A 19,059-nucleotide genomic window follows, 5' to 3' on the forward strand; every position below is an offset into this window, starting at 1 on the left:
GAAACCTTTTACCAATCAGTCCCAGGTCAAGTTCTGGTTCATCCCTCCATTAAGTTCAATAAAAGTCCCTCCAAATTTGGAACATTTAAGGCTGACATTGAAACAGAGATTCAACATTACATCAAACTTTCAGGCAATTCAGAATCTTCAACGATAGTGACATCTGTGCTGACAGCAAAATCTGCTCTAAAGAAGTCATCTAGAATTGAAACATTATCTCGCTTTCTCTCCACAGATGCTGCCTGACCCACTGTGATTTCTAGCATTTTTTGTTTTCAGTACAGATTCCAACAACTGCAGTAATGTGTTCCTACCTGATACCAAGATCCTTGTGTATAATGCAATCATTCTTCTGACTTGTCTATATGGCTAGAAACTTGGACTACACAAAGACACCATCTAAAGACCATTGAAAAGTACCAATAGTGTAGTTTGAGATGGGATTCTCTGCCTCAGTTGGGAGGCTAGGTATACTAACATCAGTATCCTTGAAGCAGCTAATAGCACCAGCATTGAAGCCATGATTATCTGCCCAAGTTCTGACTACCAAAGAGAGTATTTTTGCCGAGCTCAAGGAAGGCACTCAAACAAGAGGAGGATCAAGGACGTATTTTAAAGCCTCCCTGAAGACTTCCTTCAAGAATGCAACATAGATGTCAATGCATGAGAGGTCCTTTGTTCAGAAGAAACCCCGAGGAGGAAGCTGCTGTATGAAGGGGCACAATGCCTGGCACAAGATGAATTGCAGAAGAAGAACTGGAGAAATACCAGTGACCTCAAAGGCCAAGAATCAAAGAGTGTGGTGCTGGAAAAGCACAGCTGGTCAAGCAGCATCAGAGGAGCAGGACAGTGCTGTCCTCAGTTTATCTCACGGTTAAGACTAATTCCATCTCTCAAACACTTGACAAACGTGTGATTGGTGATGTGACTCTAGAATTGGGCTCATTAACCACATGAGGACCCACAAAACTTATGACCAGTGACAGAATTTCCTAGGTGGACAATCATACTGATTAGCGAGTGAATACCAATGATAGTGACCATAGTCATGGTCAGATAGAATTGGAAAATGATAGAAACTTCCACCTGATTCTTCCTTGCTTCTCATTACTGGCCTGCATATTTATCTACATCAAAAATGCTAAATCCTTTCATATTTCCTCTTTATCTAACTCAATACTTCCACTGCTCTTCCCTAACTACGATGTCTGCATCATTCCCTTCATTTCCAAAAACATATATTCAGTGTTTTCCAAAAATAGGTTATCTTACTATCTCTTGTTTGTTTTCTTTGCCAATATTTTTTCATGTTCCTCTTTGCTTCCTATACTCTTGTAGGCTCTTAGGATCTGACGTGGTTATTATTTGCTTTATTCTTAATTATTGAGTGTATTTCCTTACTATCCCAGGACTTTATCTTGTGCTTTCAACCATTAAGATATTAGTCCAAAGTATTTTGTTGGTGTCTGCATGTACACTGTCCCAGAGACTGCTTGCTCTACATTTTTATTCATTTGTGGGACTTGGGCATCGCTGGCTGGCCAGTATTGAAAGCCCATCCCTATTTGTCCTTGAGAAGGTGATGGTGAGCTGCCTTCTTGAATCGCTGCAATCCACTTGCTGTGGGTTGACTCATAAAACCAGTAGGGAGGGAATTCCAGGATTTTGACCCAACAGCTATAAAGTAACAGTGGTATATTTCCAAGTCACACTCCTGTTCGGTGTCTTGTAGATGGTGGATAGACTTGAGGATGTCAGGAGGGGAGTTAGTCACCACAGTATCCCTAGTCTCTGACCTACTGTTTAGCCACTGTGTTCATGTGGTGAGTTCAGTTGAGTTTCTGGTCAATGGTAACCCCAAGGATGTTTACAGTGGGGGAATTCAGTGATGGTAATACTACTGAATGTCAAGGAGCAGTGGTTAGAGTGTCTCTTACTGGTGATGGTCATTGTCTGGCATTTGTGTGATGCAAATTATACTTGCCACTTGTCGGCCCAAGCCTAGCTATTGTCCAGGTCTAGTTGCATTTGAGCACAGACTACTTCAGTATCTGAAGAGTCACGGATGGTGCTGAATACTGTGCAATCATCGGCAAACATCCTCACTTCTGACCTTATGAGAGAGGGACGGTCATTAATGAAGCAGCTGAAGATTGTCAGGCATAGAACACTCCCTTGAGGGACTCCTGCAGAGATGTCCTGGAGTGAGATGACTGACCCTCCACAGCCACAATCATCACTGTGCCATGTAGGACTCTAACCAGCAGAGTGTTTGCCCCAGATACCCATTGACTCCAGATTAGATTTGCTGGGGTCCCTTGATGTCATACTTGGGTCAAATGCAGCCTTGATGTCAAGGGCTGTCACCTCTGGAATTCAGCTCTGTGGTGGAATTTCAATTTAATAATAAAAATCTGGAATTAAGAGTCGACTGATGACCATGAAACCATTGTCAATTATCAGAAAATCCCATCTGGTTCACTAATGTCCTTTAGGAAAGGAAAAGACCTAGTCTGGCCTACATGCGAGTCCAGAGCGCAGATCCCCAGAATATTTTTCTGGGTTTCTGGATTAATAGTCGAGCGATAATACCACACAGGCATCACCTCCCCCGCCCAAATTATTATTAACCTTTAATTAATCTCTTCAAGTTATTATTGTCCTGCAACACTGTTTTTAAATATCTACGCAGTTGGTTAAATATAGCTTTCTAGTGTTTCTAGACTTTCTGGAGTGTTCATTCTAGGCTGCTGCCTTCACTCCTCTTGATGTCATTCAAGTGATCAATAACAACATCATACCACACAAGGACTCCTGAATTTTATAATGTGGGAACATTTGTTTTGCACTCTTGCTATCTTCTCATTGAATACTTCCCAGCACCAAGAAACTGCTTTAACAATATAAGTTTAGGGTGTAGGTTTGCTCGCTGAGCTGTAGGTTTGATATCCAGACGTTTCATTACCTGGCTAGGTAACATCATCAGTGGCGACCTCCAAGTGAAGTGAAGCTGTTGTCTCCTGCTTTCTATTTATATGTTTGGCCTGATTGGGGTTCCTGGGGTTTGTGGTGATGTAATTTCCTGTTTGTTTTCTGAGGGGTTGATAGATGGAATCTAGATCTGTGTGTTTATGGCGTTGTGGTTGGAGTGCCAGGCCTCTAGGAATTCTCTGGCATGTCTTTGCTTAGCCTGTCCCAGGATCGATGTGTTGTCCCAGTCGAAATGGTGTTTTTTTTCATCCGTGTATAGGGCTACGAGGGAGAGAGGGTCATGCTTTTTTGTGGCTAGCTGGTGTTCATGTATCCTGGTGGCTAACTTTCTTCCTGTTTGTTCTATAGAGTGTTTGTGGCAGACCTTGCATGGAATTTTGTAGACGACATTGTTTTGTCCATGAGTTGTATTGGGTCTTTCAAGTTTGTTAGTTTTTGTTTGAGTGTGTTGGTGGGTTTGTGTGCTACTAGGATTCTGAGGGGTCTTAGTAGTCTAGCTATCATTTCTGAAACTTCTTTGATGGTGGTGGTGGTGGTGGTTAGGTTTTCTGGCTGTGTTTGGTCTGCTTGTCATGGTTTGTGCTTGAGGAATCTGCGGACTGTATTTATGGAGTATCCATTCTTCTTGAATACATTGTATAGGTGGTTCTCCTCTGTTTTCCAAAGTTCATCTGTGCTGCTCGTTGGAATAATGTTCTGATACAGCTTCGTTTGTGTGTGTTGGGATGGTTGCTGGTGTACTTAAGTATTTGGTCAGTGTTTGTTGGTTTTCTGTATATGCAGGTTTGTAGTTCTCCGTTGTCCTTTCTTTTGACTGACGTCCAGGAATGCGAGTTTGTTGTCGGTTTCTTCCTCCTTGGTGAACTTTATGCCTGTGAGAGAGTGTTGTTGATGATGTTAAATGTTTCTTCTATCTTGTTTCGTTTTCTGATGACAAAGATGTCATCTATGTAGCGAACCAGATTTTTGGTGATGGTTGGTAGGGCTGTTTGTTCTAGTCTTTGCATTACCGTTTCTGCTATGAATCCCGATAGCGGAGATCCCATGGGTGTGCCGTTGATTTGATTGTAGATTATGTTGTTGAAGGTGAAGTTGGTAGTGAGGCACAGGTCCACTAGCTTCATGATGTTTTCGTTGGTAATGTGATTGATGGTGGTTGGGGTGTGTGTGATGGTATCTTCTAAAAGTGTGGTAAGTGTTTCCTTTGCCAGGTCGATGTTGATGGAGGTAAACAGTGCTGTTGTGTCGATTGAGATCATTGTTTCGTCTTCCACTATTTTGATGATTTTTAGGAATTCCTGTGTGGAATGGATGGAGTGTTGTGACTCTTCTACTAGGTATTTCAGTTTTGCATGTAGTTCTTTGGCCAGTCTGTAAGATGGTGTTCCGGGTAGTGAGAGTTTGGGTCCGAGGGGAGCTTCTGGTTTATGGATTTTCGGTAGTCTGTAGAATCGTGGGGTGTTGGTCCCGTCTGGTTTCATTTTCTGGAATTCCACCTTGTTTAATCGTCTGGAATTGTGTAGTTTTCTTGGGAGATATGTAATTTTGTTTCCTAGTTGTGGGAGTGGGTCTAGCACCACCTGTTGGTAGGTGTTGGTATCTGCGAGTAGTGCATTGGCTTTCTCTATGTAATCCCTTCTGTTCAAGATGACTGTGAGCCGACCTTTGTCTGCAGGTAATATAATGATGTTTTTTGTCTTTATTGAGGTTTTCCAGGGCTTTCTTTTCTTGTGTGTTCAGCTTGTTTCCTTCCCTCTTTCGGCTCAGAGTAGGTGCAACTGTCTGTCTGATCGTTTATTATGTTTCTTTCGTGAGATTGTTGTCCTTCAATGTGGTTTCTAATGCCGCTAGGAAATCCTTCTTGTCAGCGTCTCGGTAATTGAAATTTAGTCCTTTTACTAGTACTGCTTTTTCTGTGTCTGATAGGGTTTGGTCTGATAAGTTCTTTATCCATGCCCCTGTGTTATCGGTTTTGTCTTTGTTTGTGAGTTTGTCAAGTTTTTTTCTTCAGGTCCCGATTTTACTTTTTCTGTGTTGTTTGGTGTTTACGGCTCATTCCACCGCGTGTGTCCATTCTTGATTTGTTGCTTGTTTGAATACAGTTTTTGGCGCACAATTTCCCGGTTGTATTTTCAGAGTCTGCGGTGGGCGTCATTGATTAGTTCTTGGGAGCATTCTGCGGCCGTTTCGTTCTGTTAAACTTCTGGCTTGAGGTGTTTTTATCGGCGGTTTGTATTGGAGACATTTTGGCAGTACCTGTTTTCTCAAACATTCATGCAGGAAGTACAGTTGTTCGCGGGTGGAACTCACTCGAAACTAAACAAGATAGAAGAGACATTTAACATCAATAACACCCTTACAGGCATAAAGTTCACCAAGGAGGAAGAAACCGACAACAAACTCGCATTCCTGGACGTGAGAGTCGAAAGAAAGGACAATGGGTTATTACAAACCTGCATGTACAGAAAACCAACAAACACTGACCAAATACTTAACTACACCAGCAACCATCCCAACACACACAAATGAAGCTGTATCAGAACACTATTCCAACAAGCCACCACACACTGCAGCACAGGCGAACTTTGGAAAATAGAAGAGAACCACCTATACAACTTATTCAAGAAGAATGGATACTCAAAAAATACAGTCGGCAGATACCTCAAGAACAAACCACGACAAGCAGACAAAACACAGCTAGAAACCCTAACCATCTTACCATACATCAAAGAAGTTTCAGAAATGACAGCCAGACTACTAAGACCCCTCGGAATCCTAGTAGCACACAAACCCACCAACACTCTCAAACAAAAACTAACAAACTTAAAAGACCCAGTACAACCCATGGACAAAACCAACATCAACTACAAAATTCCATACAAGGACTGCCACAAACACTCTGTAGGACAAACAGGAAGAAAGTTAGCCGCCAGGATACATGAACACCAGCTAGCCACAAAAAGACACGACCCTCTCTCCCTTGTAGCCCTACACATGGATGAAAAAAACCACCATTTCGACTGGGACAACACATCTATCCTGGGACAGGCTAAGCAAAAACATGCCAGAGAATTCCTAGAGGCCTGGTACTCCAACCACAACGCCATAACAAACACATAGATCTAGATACCATCTATCAAAGCCTCAGAAAACGAACAGGAAATTATATCACTACAAACCCCAGGAACCCCAACCAGGACAAACATATAAATAGAAAGCTGGAGACAACAGCTTCGCTTCACTTGGAGGTCACCACTGATGATGTTACCTAGCCAGGTAATGAAACGTCTGGATATCAAACCTACAGCTCAGCGAGCAAGCCTACACCCTAAACCTCAACCTGAGCTACAAACCTTCACAAACTTTGCAACTATATAAATGTTTTTACTAAATCACATTGCAGCCAGAATTGGCCTTTACCTAAGTGAGTACATTTATTCCAAGTCTCTGACTTTTTTTCATTCTTCTGAAGTTGGCACCTCAAAGGCAGGGTCAAACTGCAATGATATGAACTCCACCACATTCCTTAATCCACCCTAGTGAATGAAAGGCCATGCAATCAGCATCAAACTGATCCAGATAAATGTCCTACTCCCAAGCAGTAGCATCATGTGATTTTATAAAAATGTAAAGGTCCAGATCTATGAATATTACTGGTCAAAGCTCCTTTTTGTTTTAATCACATAACTGAGCATGAATCTCTCTCATTCTTACCCTTTGCTACTGGCATGTAAAATCAGAATCCCTACAATTTGAAAACAGCCCTTCGGCCCAACAAGTCCACACCAACCCTCTGAAGAGTATCCCATCCAAATCCATTCCCTGACCCTATTACTCTACATTTACTCCTGACTAATTCACCTAACCTACACATCCCTCAACACTATGGACAATCTAACATGGCCAGTTCACCTAAACTGCACATCTTCAGATTGTTGAAGAAACCAGAGCACCCGGAGGAAACCTACGCAGAATTTGCAAACTCCACACAGTCACCCGAGGCTGTGAGGCAGCAGTGTTAACCACTGCGCCACCATGCCAAAATATTTGGAAGGATTTACAAGACTCAACCTGTTTTGCAATGTCATGAAAGCATTTTACCTTGGCTGGGTCCTGGAATGGTTCTTGAGCATAAAATGGCTTACAGACAGGAAAATTAGCCATTGCATCACAAGAAAAAGCAGTGTACACTGGAGAAACACAGCAGTCTGACAGTACCTGACTGAGAAAAAAGGATGAACAGTTCCAGCATTGTTTATGTTTATTTCATTATATTACAAAATTTGTCCTTTTTTTCCATAACCAGGCGAAAGATAACTGCATTATAATCATTACCATGAAAATATTCTACATCTTCCATCTGTCCAGCTCAATTTCCTGAAACTAGCTATGAGGTGTACCTTTGTTAGTCCACCATGTACTGGTTAAACGAGCAGTACTGAACTTTTTGTTAAAAAATCTCAACTTTAATCCTACTACACTGATTCAATTCCAGTTAATTTTAAAGTGGTTGGAATCTCTTCCTATTGCCCTATTGTATTGGCATTTCAAGAAATTTACATACATATACCATCAAATCTCCTGACTGTTTGGGGATTCATAACTATATTCCAGCATTTGATTTTTTTTTGTTCCATACTTTATTAGCTAATGGGAGCATTCTTGCCTCTGAATCAGTAACTATGTATTCAAATTCAAATCCAGAAGGGCAGCAGCAAATGAATGGGACCATCACCCAAGTCTTTCCAAGCCACATACCTCCCTGACTTGGAACTGTATCACCATTCCTTCATGATCACTGGGTCAAAATCCTGGTATTCCCCTCTCTAATAGCACCTCCACTATAACAAACTGCAGATTGCAGCAGTATAAGAAAGTGAATCACCACAATCCTTTCAAAGGCAATCAGGGATGGGCAACAAAAGCTGACTTAGCCAATGATGTCCCACACCATGTGAAAAAAATAAAATACCTTAACACAAATTTCAAGATGACACTCTAGCAGTATACAGAACTGCTGAAAGTGCTGTCTTTTGGATGTTCAACCAAGGTTCCATCTGCCTACTTAGGTGGCTGTAAAAGATCATATAACTTTTTTGAAGGAGGTCAAGGATATTTTGTCCAATCTTCTAAGCAATACTTATTCTTCAGTCAGCATCACAACACAAATTATTGGGTCACTGACTTATATCAGTTATGAGCATTTTACTACATGCAAATTTGGTTCCAGATTTCCTACATTACAACAGCAATTACAAAAATACTTCACTGGCTTTATACACGCAAGTCTTTCTTAAGTTAAACCTTATAGCCCTGTGATGATGCTACGAGCATATCATCCCAAATATATTCTCTTTTTTAAACTAATCATATGTCCAGCCTTTTCAAATACCCCCACTTTTCTTATTCTCTGTAACCAGGAACACTAAAATCCTGTGTACCTGGGGCCAGTGGGTTCCAAAGGGATCACTGCTAGGACTACAATTGTTAATATATATTAATAGCTTGAAGGAAGGAAGCAAATGAACTATAGCCAAATTTGCATATGACAGATGCAAATAGTTTACAGAGAAATATTGATAAGGTTAAGTGGACAAAAAGTTGACAAATAGAATATAATGTGGGAAAATGTGAAGTTGTTCATTTTGTAAAGGAAAACAAAACAGAATATTATTTAATAACAGACAAATTGCAACACAGGAGATGCTCGCGGGTACTTGTGCACGGATCACAGAAAGCTACCACAAAGATGCAGCAGGTTATCAGGAAGGTTATAAGAATATTTCAAGAGGGTTGCAGTATAAGAGTGGAAGTCTTACTTTCGGTCCCTTCATTAGAGACAATTTACAGAAAGTTCTAAACAAAAACACAAACTGCTGGAGAAGCTCAAAAGGTTCAACAGCATCTGCAAAGAGAAAGCGGCCAACTGTTTAGTCAGTTTGCTAGGCCGATCGATCTTGATATGAAGGGATTGTCTTATGAGCAAAGATTCAACAATTTAGGACTATACTGACTGGATTCTTAAGTGGTTGACATGGTAAATGCTGGGAAGGTGTTTCCCCTTATGGGAGAGTCCAGGACACCAGGAGACATCGACTTAGAATAAAGGGTCACCAATTTATGACTTAGGGATTTCTTCTCAAAGCAGGCTGAGTGTTTTTGACACACCGTGCTGCAGTGAGTTGTAGGGGCCATATTTATATTTAAGGCGGAGATAGATTCCCGATCAACAGGGGAATCAAGAGTTATGGGGAAAAAAGGGCAGGAATGTCAGTCAGCCGTGATCCTACTGAAATGACAGAGCAGACTCGAGGGGCCAAATGGTCTATTCCACTTCCTATTTCTTACCTACCTTATCCACTACACCCTTGCATTGAGAACTACTAACTGCTTTATGGTCTGTTTTTTTTAAACTTTTCTTTCCTCTGTTTTCTATGTATTTTTCAAATTACACAACTCATTCTTTAAAAACCCCAGAGTAATTTCACTACTGGATATTTCATTTATTTAACTTTTGCATCGCACTAAAATTTTTCATTTGAAAATGTATGTATTAGCTATTCAAATAAAGTGCACCAAATCCTCTTAATCCAGGATAGTCTCATTTAAAATATCTAACTTTGTGATCAAACCTTTCCATAAACTCACCCAGGCCTACCATCTAAAGGTCTACAACTTCAAATGTTATTCACTGTCAATTATAGACACTCTTCCACCCCCATTTCCTTCATACTATCAGCTATATTTTCAAACGTGTAGGTCCTAATCGGTGCAATTTTCTCCACATAGTTCTTCACATTGCTATCCTCCTTAACATTCTCCTCAGAATCAAACTTCACATGGCTCTAAGAGATTTGGCTGGAAAAATGTTGGGACATTATTATGTTAAGGTATCACACACAACTACAACCAATATTAAAAATGGTTTCTTCTTTCAGTTAAGATATTAGAACAATGATTTCCAAACATCTACCCAATATGACCCTTGTTAATGCCTAAACTGTGTGTGATCGCAAAGGGACAAAAGGGATAGGTTCAGCTTGAGTTGGAAGCAGGTGGGTGGATAGGAATATTTAGTCTGCACGTACACCTTAAAAAAAAACTCACTTTTCACAGGTATGTTTTGCAGCAGCAAGTAAGCCTTGAAGATCTGTCTGTGAAGACAAGCCACCAACAGACGGAAGCACAATTACCTGAAGGGGCCTTGTAGCTATTAACATTCAGAGTCATAGAGATGTACAGCATGGAAACGGACCCTTCGGTCCAACCCGTCCATGCCAACCAGATATCCCAACCCAATCTAGTCCCATCTGCTAGCACCCAGCCCATATCCCTCCAAACCCTTCCTATTCATATATCCATCCAGATGCCTTTTAAATTTTGCAATTCTCCTTGCCTCCACCACTTCCTCTGGCAGCTCAATCCATACACGTACCACCCTCTGTATGAAAAAGTTGCCCCATTGGTCTCTTCTATCTTTCCCCTCTCACACTAAATCTATGCCCTCTAGTTTTGGACTCCCCCACCCCAGGGAAAAGACTTTGTCTATTTATCCTATCCATGCCCCTCATGATTTTATAAATCTTTATACGGTCACCCCTCAGCCTCCAATCCTCCAGGGAAAACAGCCCTAGCCTATTCAACCTCTACCTATAGCTCAAATCCTCCAATCCTGGCAACATCCTTGTAAATATTTTCTTAACCCTTTCAAGTTTCACAACATCTTTCCAATGGGAAGGAGACCAGAATTGCATGCAATATTCCAACAGTGGCCTAACCACTATCCTATACAGCTGCAACACAACCTCCCAACGCCTGTACTCAATACTCTGACCAATAAAGGAAAGCATACCAAACACCTTCTTCACCATCCTATCTACCTGCGACTCCACATTCAAGGAACTGTGAACCTGTACTCCAAAGTCTCTGTTCAGCAACATTCATCAGGATCTTACTATTAAGTGTATTGATTTGCCTTTCCAAAATTAGCATGTCACATTTATCTAAAGTAAATTCCATCTGCCACTTCTCAGCCCATTGGCCCATCTGATCAAGATTCTGTTGTAATCTGAGGTAACCTTCTTCGCTGTCCACTACACCTCCAATTTTGGTGTCATCTGCAAACTTACTAACTATACCTCTTATGCTCACATCCAAATCATTTATGTAAATGATGAAAAGTAGAGGGCACAGCACCGATCCTTATGGTACTCCACTGTTCACAGGCCTCCAGTCTGAAAAACAACCCTCCACCACCACCACCTGTCTTCTATCTTTGAGCCAGTTCTGTATCCAGTTAGCTAGTTCTCTCTGTATTCCATGAGATCTATCCTTGCTAATCAGTCTCCCATGGGGAACCTTGTCGAATGCCTTACTGAAGTCCATATAGATCACGTCCACCGCTCTGCCCTCATTAATCCTCTTTGTTACTTCTTCAAAAAAACTCAATCAAGTTTGTGAAACATGATTTCCCATGCATAAAGCCATGTTGACTATCCCTAATCAGTCCTTGCCTTTCCAAATACATGTATATCTTGTCCCTCAGAATTCCCTCCAACAACTTGCCCACCACCGTCAGGCTCACTGCTCTATAGTTCCCTGGCTTGTCCTTACCACCTTAAACTGTAGCACCACATTAGCCAACCTCCAGTCTTCCAGTCTGAGCTTTTCAACAACTGCTGTTACCTCAATTTCACAACTCTAAAATCTCATCCCATTTGGGAAGCTCAGTTGCAATTGATGATGTAACTTACAGTGGAATAGCCCAAATAACCTGTCTGAAAGCAAAACTTGGAATTGAACCACAATAAAAGGAGACTGTTAAGTATGTGAAAGTCCAGTCTTAATTCTCTTTACAGTCACAGAAATGAATTTGTTGCAAAGAAAGATACATATATCTAAACAAAATCAAAATAGTTAATAAAGCTACAGATTTAATTGTTTAACATGAGGTACATAGTCTTCTCTTTCTGTTTAACTGAAATTGTTTGCAATAGTTATCAGATATTCAGTATTGTAATAGAAGACATAGGATTAAACAATCAATTTCACACAAGCTTGATTGTAAAAAAAAGTTGTGTATTATTTCAAGGATACAATTTGCATCCAAGCCAACAATTCTGTGGAATGTATATCTGAGAAAAGAACAAAAGCAAAATCCTTTATGGGTGGCACGGTGACACAGTGGTTAGCACTGCTGCCTCATAGCGCCAGAGACCCAGGTTCAATTCCCGTCTCAGGTGACTCTGTGTGAAGTTTGCACAGAGTCTGCGTGGGTTTCCTCCAGCTGCTCCGGTTTCCTCCCACAATCCAAAAAACAAATGTGCAGGTTAGGTGAATTGGCCATGCTAAATTGCCCGTAGTGTTAGGTGAATGGGTAAATGTAGGGGAATGGCTCTGGGTGGGTTGCTCTTTGGCGGGTTGGTGTGGACTTGTTGGGCTGAAGAACTGTTTCCACACTTTAAATAATCTAAAGTAATCTAATCATATTCTCACTCAATTTCTTGAAACAGAAAACAAAAGGGCATATTGAAAAAATGTTCCAAGCTTACGTCATGGAGATAATAATTTTATTTCAAATATGGGGAATGAAAATAGGACACAAAACATACTTCCAAACAGATTACATGCTGATATTGACAAATCAAACACCTCAGCAATGCAATCAATTAAAATTTCCTTTAAAGTTTGTCACAGTACATCCAGTACCTAATTTATTTTTTAAGTAAAAAAAAACAGACCATCAAATGTCAATTGCAGAAAAAAATCTTGTATCTTATGTATTGTCTGCTCATATGGTCTGCAGCTTCAGTTTACCTCATTAGGCTTCTGACTCTTCTTTCCAAAAGAACAACCTGGTTGTCTCCAGACTCACATCTGAATGTTATGTCTCAGAATAATTGTCAAATCAGAGTACCACAGCAGTTATTTCTCCATGAATATTTCCAAAATGCAAGTTAAGAAGCAATTTACATTGCATCAGCTAGATCGTCATCACTCCATTCTTCCTACAGATAAAACAGAAAAGAATGTTTACATGTCTGATGATACCAGAATATTAAAAGTAGATAAATAAAAGCAACAAATCATTAACATTTTACTTAAAATATTGATGGAGGAGAGGCAGTAGGACTTAGGAAACAAGACAAGTACAAATTGTAATACAGTGGGTCTGGATTTCAAAAATCCAATTTAGGCGAACACTCGTACTTACGCATGCAGGAGTATATGAATAGTAAATTTAAAAGGTCCGACATACAAATATTTCCTCATACATACAAGCGACAATTTTATATTGTCCCAAATTGAGTTTTAGCTGGTTTATAAATTGACTTATGAGTGGATTTAATAATGGAACTACTTGCAACTGGAGGCTGCCTATAGTGTATTATCCAAAGCCAAGGATAGTTGTTGAAACATGTTGTAGCAGTGAGAGCAGGGTTTGCAAGTGAAGACATTTTTTTCAATTCATTGAGGGGCATTGGAGATAGTGGTATTGGGAAATGTAACAATACGCAATCAACTTAGTTTGAGAGTAGTTGGAATCAGTCAATTCTAACAAAGAAAACATTTAAAAAATTAAACTAAAGTTTAACAAAGCAAATAGATAAAGATTTCAATAATTATGGTATGAGCAATATTTGAGATCATAAATGTCTAGTAAAAAACAATTTCACACAAGTTGATGTTTTTTTTTCCTAATCAGATGCAGAGATGGATTCAGAAGCATAGAAATTAGCCCAAATTATGATTTACTGAGTTAATAGAGCAAGTAATAGCGTAATTAGCTAAGTATAACCCTAGCAAAATGCACACAAAGGCTCAGCATGCAAATAGTCTAACATCCGAATAGTACTGACCTAACTTCTCCAATTAGTGTTATTCTATACAGCCCTAATTCGAGAGATTACTGCTGCTAATGAATGACTTGAGTAGTTCTGTATTAGTCCATCTCAGAAGCTTATTGGTTCTGTTCAATACAGAGGAACCTTGATTATCCAGCACTCGATTGTCCAAATTTCGGATTATCCAGCAAGATCACAAGGTCGTGATACTTGGCTAAACTGTGTTATCCAGCATTCGATTATCCGAACATTCAATTATCCGAACATTCAATTATCCGACAAAATACTCCCCACCTGTGTTACTCAGATAGTGGAAGTTCCTCTGTATAGAGGTAGTGATATATTAAACGTACCCCATAGCACAGTCCTCCTATAACTAGAAACTAAATTGTTTCCACTGCTGTAGTAATTTTTCTTCCTTGTCAAACCTATGTCTAAAGCTGAAGGACTTTGCTCATGATCTATCATCTTATGATGAGTGTTTTCCATTCACTTTTTAATCTAGTCAACAAAGCAATGCAATATGATTAGCAGTTTTGATGATCCCAAGGACCAGCCTAATCTGACTACTCACAACTGATGCTGTTTGATCTAAAGCATACTACAATGAACAAAGCATACAAACTAAGAAAACAAGCTGTCGATATTTCACATCATTTTGCACATTCTTTAGTGATACAATTTTTATGTTAATGTAAAAATACTGAGCAAATATTATAATTGAACCAAAACAGATTGCTGGAAGAGCACAGCAGGTCGGCAGCACCTTGGATAGAAATCAAAGTTATCTTTTCAGAGTTAACTCAGTTTTGAGGAAGAGTCACTCAACTCAAAATGTTAACTCTGATTTCTCTCCACAGATGTCAGACCTGCTGAGCTTTTTGCTTCTAATTTACAGCATCTGCACTTGACTTTTACTTTACAAATAAATTTTACTAACCTCTTCCATTTTTGGTTTTTTGGAAATTGTTCCATCTTCCTCATAACCTTTCCTCTTCTTTCTGTTTTCAACAGAGAAGCAGAGTTGGATAACAAATACTTACTAACTGTGCACTGTAATGTGTAAATGGAAAACAAGTATAAAAATCTCCTCCAGCTGCAGTCAAAATGTAAAGTAAATATAACTGTCTGAACAAAACAGTGCAATTATTATTTTATATGCCTCAATTGTAATTTGAGTGTCAGATAACAAACAACACAGATTTGATGGACAAGTAAAAGCCCCGGTGGTTCAGTGTCCCACACCTCATGCCAGTTGACGCATCATGACCAAGTATTTCCCATTCAATCTCTAACAGCAATGTAATCTCACAGAAATAAGGAAACACAAAATCTCATGACTGGCAGAAAATAAATTGGTTTTGATTGCTTAGAATTTTTAATCTAGACAACAATATATTAGTTATCTAGTCATCCACTAATTTTCTTCATGATGTAATCTTTGTTCTCGTTAAGCATTCTAAGAAATGCAGAGTCATCACTTTACATTATTCAGCATTAAATTGCTCCAATATGTACCCATTCCATTAGCCTCTGCACTCTTGAAGTCTACCATTACCCACTTTATAGTTCACAATACTTTCAAATATTGTACATCTGCAAATTTTGACAATCCCTCCTGCACCCACCTCTAGGCTGCTAATATACGTTGAGAAAGGTAGGGATTCAAATACCAGTGTTGAAAAATGTGGTGCTAGAAATACAGAGGCCAGGCAGCATCTGAGGAGCAGGAGAATCGATGTTTCAGGCATAAGCCCTTCTTCAGGAATCCTGATTCCTGAAGAAGAGTTTATGCCCGAAACGTTGATTCTCCTGCTCCTCAGATGCTGTCTGGCCTGCTGTGTTTTTCCAGCACCACATTTTTCAACTTTGGTCTCCAGCATCTGCAGTCATCACTTTCTCCTATTCAAATACCAGTAAATGGGAAACTTTAAAATATAATCATTTAACACCAACTTCTATTTACTGTCACTCTACCAACATTGCACCATGCTGCTACTGTTCATTATATTGTATGGACTTCAACTTCACCAATAAGTCTGTTATTAGGCACTTAATCAAATGCATTCTGAAAATTTATGTTCAAAGCCAGTGCAGGCATGAGCCGAATGGTATCATTTTGTATCAAATTCTGTGAATTGTGAATCTGCAATCAACGCACACAACTTTAATCAACATCTTGTTCCTTATTCAAAAAAAATGCAATGAAATTGATCCCTTAATAAATCAGTTCTGTATTTTCTAACCCTTCATGAATCTGAAGTTGCTCTAGTAACTTTTAATTTTGTGATGCATTATACTTTGTAAAAACTTCCTCATTACCCAGATGAAACAGCCTGGTCTGTTTCCTGGGCTATCCTTAACATCCCTTGTTTGAACAAACATGTAATTTTTGCATATTTCCACTCCTCTGACACCATTCTACATCTAAGGAGGACTAGAGGATTATGGCCAATGCCTCCACAATTGAATGCACCTCATCTGGTCTGGGTGAATGATTAACTTTTAAGTACAGCAAATTTCCTTTATCAATTTTTTAATCATTTCAGTACATGAATTCCAACCTCTTTCACTATGACTTTAGAAGCATCTTCCTCCTTCATAAAGGGAGATGCAAATTACAAATTATGCTTCAGTAATATTGGGCATTAGTAAGACCACATGAGAATATTGTGCATCATATTGGTGGAGTTACTGAGGAAGAACGTAAATGTGTTGGAAGAACACAGGGGCAGCACTGTGGATCAGTCGTTAGCACTGCTGCCTCAGTGTCAAGGGACCTGGGTTCAAATACAGCTTCAGGCGACTGTGTCTGCTGTTTGCTCATTCTCGCTGTGCCTACGTGGATTTTCTCCAGATGCACCAGTTTTCTTCCACAACTCAAAGATGTACAGGTTAAGTAAACTGGCTACACCAAATTGCCCATAGTGTTCAGGGATGTGTAGGTTAGGTGCATTAGTCAGGGGTAAATGTAAAGTAATAGGTTAGGGGAATGGGTTACTCTTCAAAGGGTCGGGTGCACTTATTAGGCCGAAGGGCCTGTTACCACACTTGTAGGCATTCTATGATTGAGTACCTCAGCAATGTCATCTGCTTCCATAGGTAACTCATCTTTTTGGTGATAACAGTTGGCAATATTCTTATTACTTGTATGTCTGTGGAAGACATTTAGATAGGTTTCTATGTTAGCTGCCATCTCCTCTCATATTTTATACGTGATCATATGAATTAGGAGCAGGAGGAGGCCATTTAGTCCCGAGAGTCTACTCTGCCATTCAATAATATTGTGAACTGCCCTGATGACTCAATTTCCATCTATTTCTGATATCTTTCACCTTGCTTATCAATACTCTATCCATCTCTACATGAAGAATATCAAAGATTCTGCAGCCATCTCCCTTTGAGGAAAATTTCCAAAGATGGTCAATCTTCAGACAAAATAAAAATCCTATGTCTGAAAACTGACAACCCTTATTTTTCATCAGCAACACCTAGCTTTAGATTCTTCTACAAGATGAAACAGCCTTTCCACATTCATTCTGCCAAGACTTGTCAGGTGCTTACATTTTCCAATTAAGACATTTCTTCTTCTTCTAGATTTCTAACACTACAACCCTAGCCTGACCAACCTTTCCTCATAAGACAACCATCCCATTCTAAGTATTACTCTATCAAACTTTCTCTGATATTCTTCTAACGTATTTACATTCTTCCTCTATAACTGAAGCGTAATCTACCCACTTTTGTATTGATTTACCCTCAAAATAAACAATAACATTCTACTAACAGTTTTTTTTCAAGCTATCTTAATTTCCTTTCATACTTCCCCTGACGTTCTATGTTCAGCCTGGTTCTCACTTAACTTTCTTTCTCTCTCCTCCACTGCTCAATTAGAATTTTGTCTACCATCTTTTACTTAACCAACACAGCTAAAATCTAGCTGACTTTCATGAAATCACTGAAACTTGACTGATTTTACTTTTTTCCTTGTTAATACTTACAAACTTGTAATGATGCCAAGATCCAAGCTATGTAAGTGTTCGAGTTTCTGCTTCAGCAGGTTTACTTCTTCAGGTCTGGGAGGATCATATTTCTTCACTAGAGTCTTTATACCTGCTCAGTATTAATCATCATACAATGTAATGGCATCAGAAGTCTTTCCCAAGTTTAAAAAAAATCATTACAATGCAAACTATAGGACTTCATTTTAAAAAATGGAATTAAACTACCAGATGAAAAATGGCATTTCTAAGAAAACATGTGCATGTGTTTTATATGGATTTGTTATAGTATACCATATGAAAAGACTTATAACAAAGACAATGGAACGTGGAATATAGAGTGCAAGTTGATGGATACTAGCAAAAGATAAAAAGCAAAACAAAAGGTTCCTCAAAAGGTGTTTCTCACAGGTGCACATTCTGGGTTGCCCTTATTTACAATATGAATAAATTATTTGGACATGAATATTGCAGGGTGGGAGAGGGCAGAAAGCCAAGATGTTCCAAAATGGTTTATGTAAAACTGCTGAATGTAGGAAGAATTGCAAGTTGAGCAGATACAATGCAATTTAGAAAACATGAATTCATAATCTCCATATTAGGTCTGAAATATATATAGAACAAGGTGACATTAGTTCACAGATAATACAACCTTCCAATGCATCGCATAGGAAAGGCAAATAGATTATTGGCACAGATTACAAATGCATGGACTTAATAAAACCACTCATGTTAGGTTGGCTGCAATTAGCATTACGATTGTTGGGAATCCACTGCCTGAAACAATGGACAAAGAATCAAACTGGAATTACAAAAACACAATGCAAAAGGAGGCTTTTGGTCCTTCATGCCTCTCCCAGCTTTTCTTAGTTTCACTCTTTTACTTTCTTCCCATAGCACTATTTGTATATTTACTTGAAAAGGGATGCAGTGTTTTTCCAAAAACTAGTGAATTCCAGATTGCATTAATATGTGGCATTTAAACAGTCATCTCCTCTCCAGTGCTTACTATGCAAAATGTGTATCCTTCAGTAATTGTCATCCTTCCACTTTGATAAAAAGGCTTCTCCTTTTTTTCCATTAAAATCCCTCACAATTTTGTCATGACCACAGATCATAACCCTGGACCACCTATGGACATACTGGACTTTTAATTACAAAACGTATTTTTTAAGAAGAGGAGCTACAATCAAAAGAGGACAACAAATATATCCAGCGGCCAT

The 19,059-nt window shown here is 39.3% G+C and overlaps 1 protein-coding gene across 1 annotated transcript in view; it reads right to left on the reverse strand.

Annotated features, from left to right (window-relative positions):
* Positions 1 to 12,554: 12,554 nt before the first annotated feature.
* Positions 12,555 to 19,059, reverse strand: part of ccnh (cyclin H) — a 43,844-nt gene continuing 37,339 nt past the window's right edge. Inside the window, exons 8-10 of the mRNA XM_060844137.1 lie at positions 17,837 to 17,948; positions 14,776 to 14,836; positions 12,555 to 12,998 (exon numbers count right to left, since the gene is read on the reverse strand). Coding sequence (XP_060700120.1) covers positions 12,960 to 12,998; positions 14,776 to 14,836; positions 17,837 to 17,948 — 212 coding nt within the window. The 3' untranslated portion in view covers positions 12,555 to 12,959. The remainder of the gene's footprint in view (positions 12,999 to 14,775; positions 14,837 to 17,836; positions 17,949 to 19,059) is intronic.

The sequence above is a fragment of the Hemiscyllium ocellatum genome, chromosome 2 (genome assembly GCF_020745735.1).
Source record: "Hemiscyllium ocellatum isolate sHemOce1 chromosome 2, sHemOce1.pat.X.cur, whole genome shotgun sequence".
Classification (NCBI taxonomy): Eukaryota; Metazoa; Chordata; class Chondrichthyes; order Orectolobiformes; family Hemiscylliidae; genus Hemiscyllium; species Hemiscyllium ocellatum.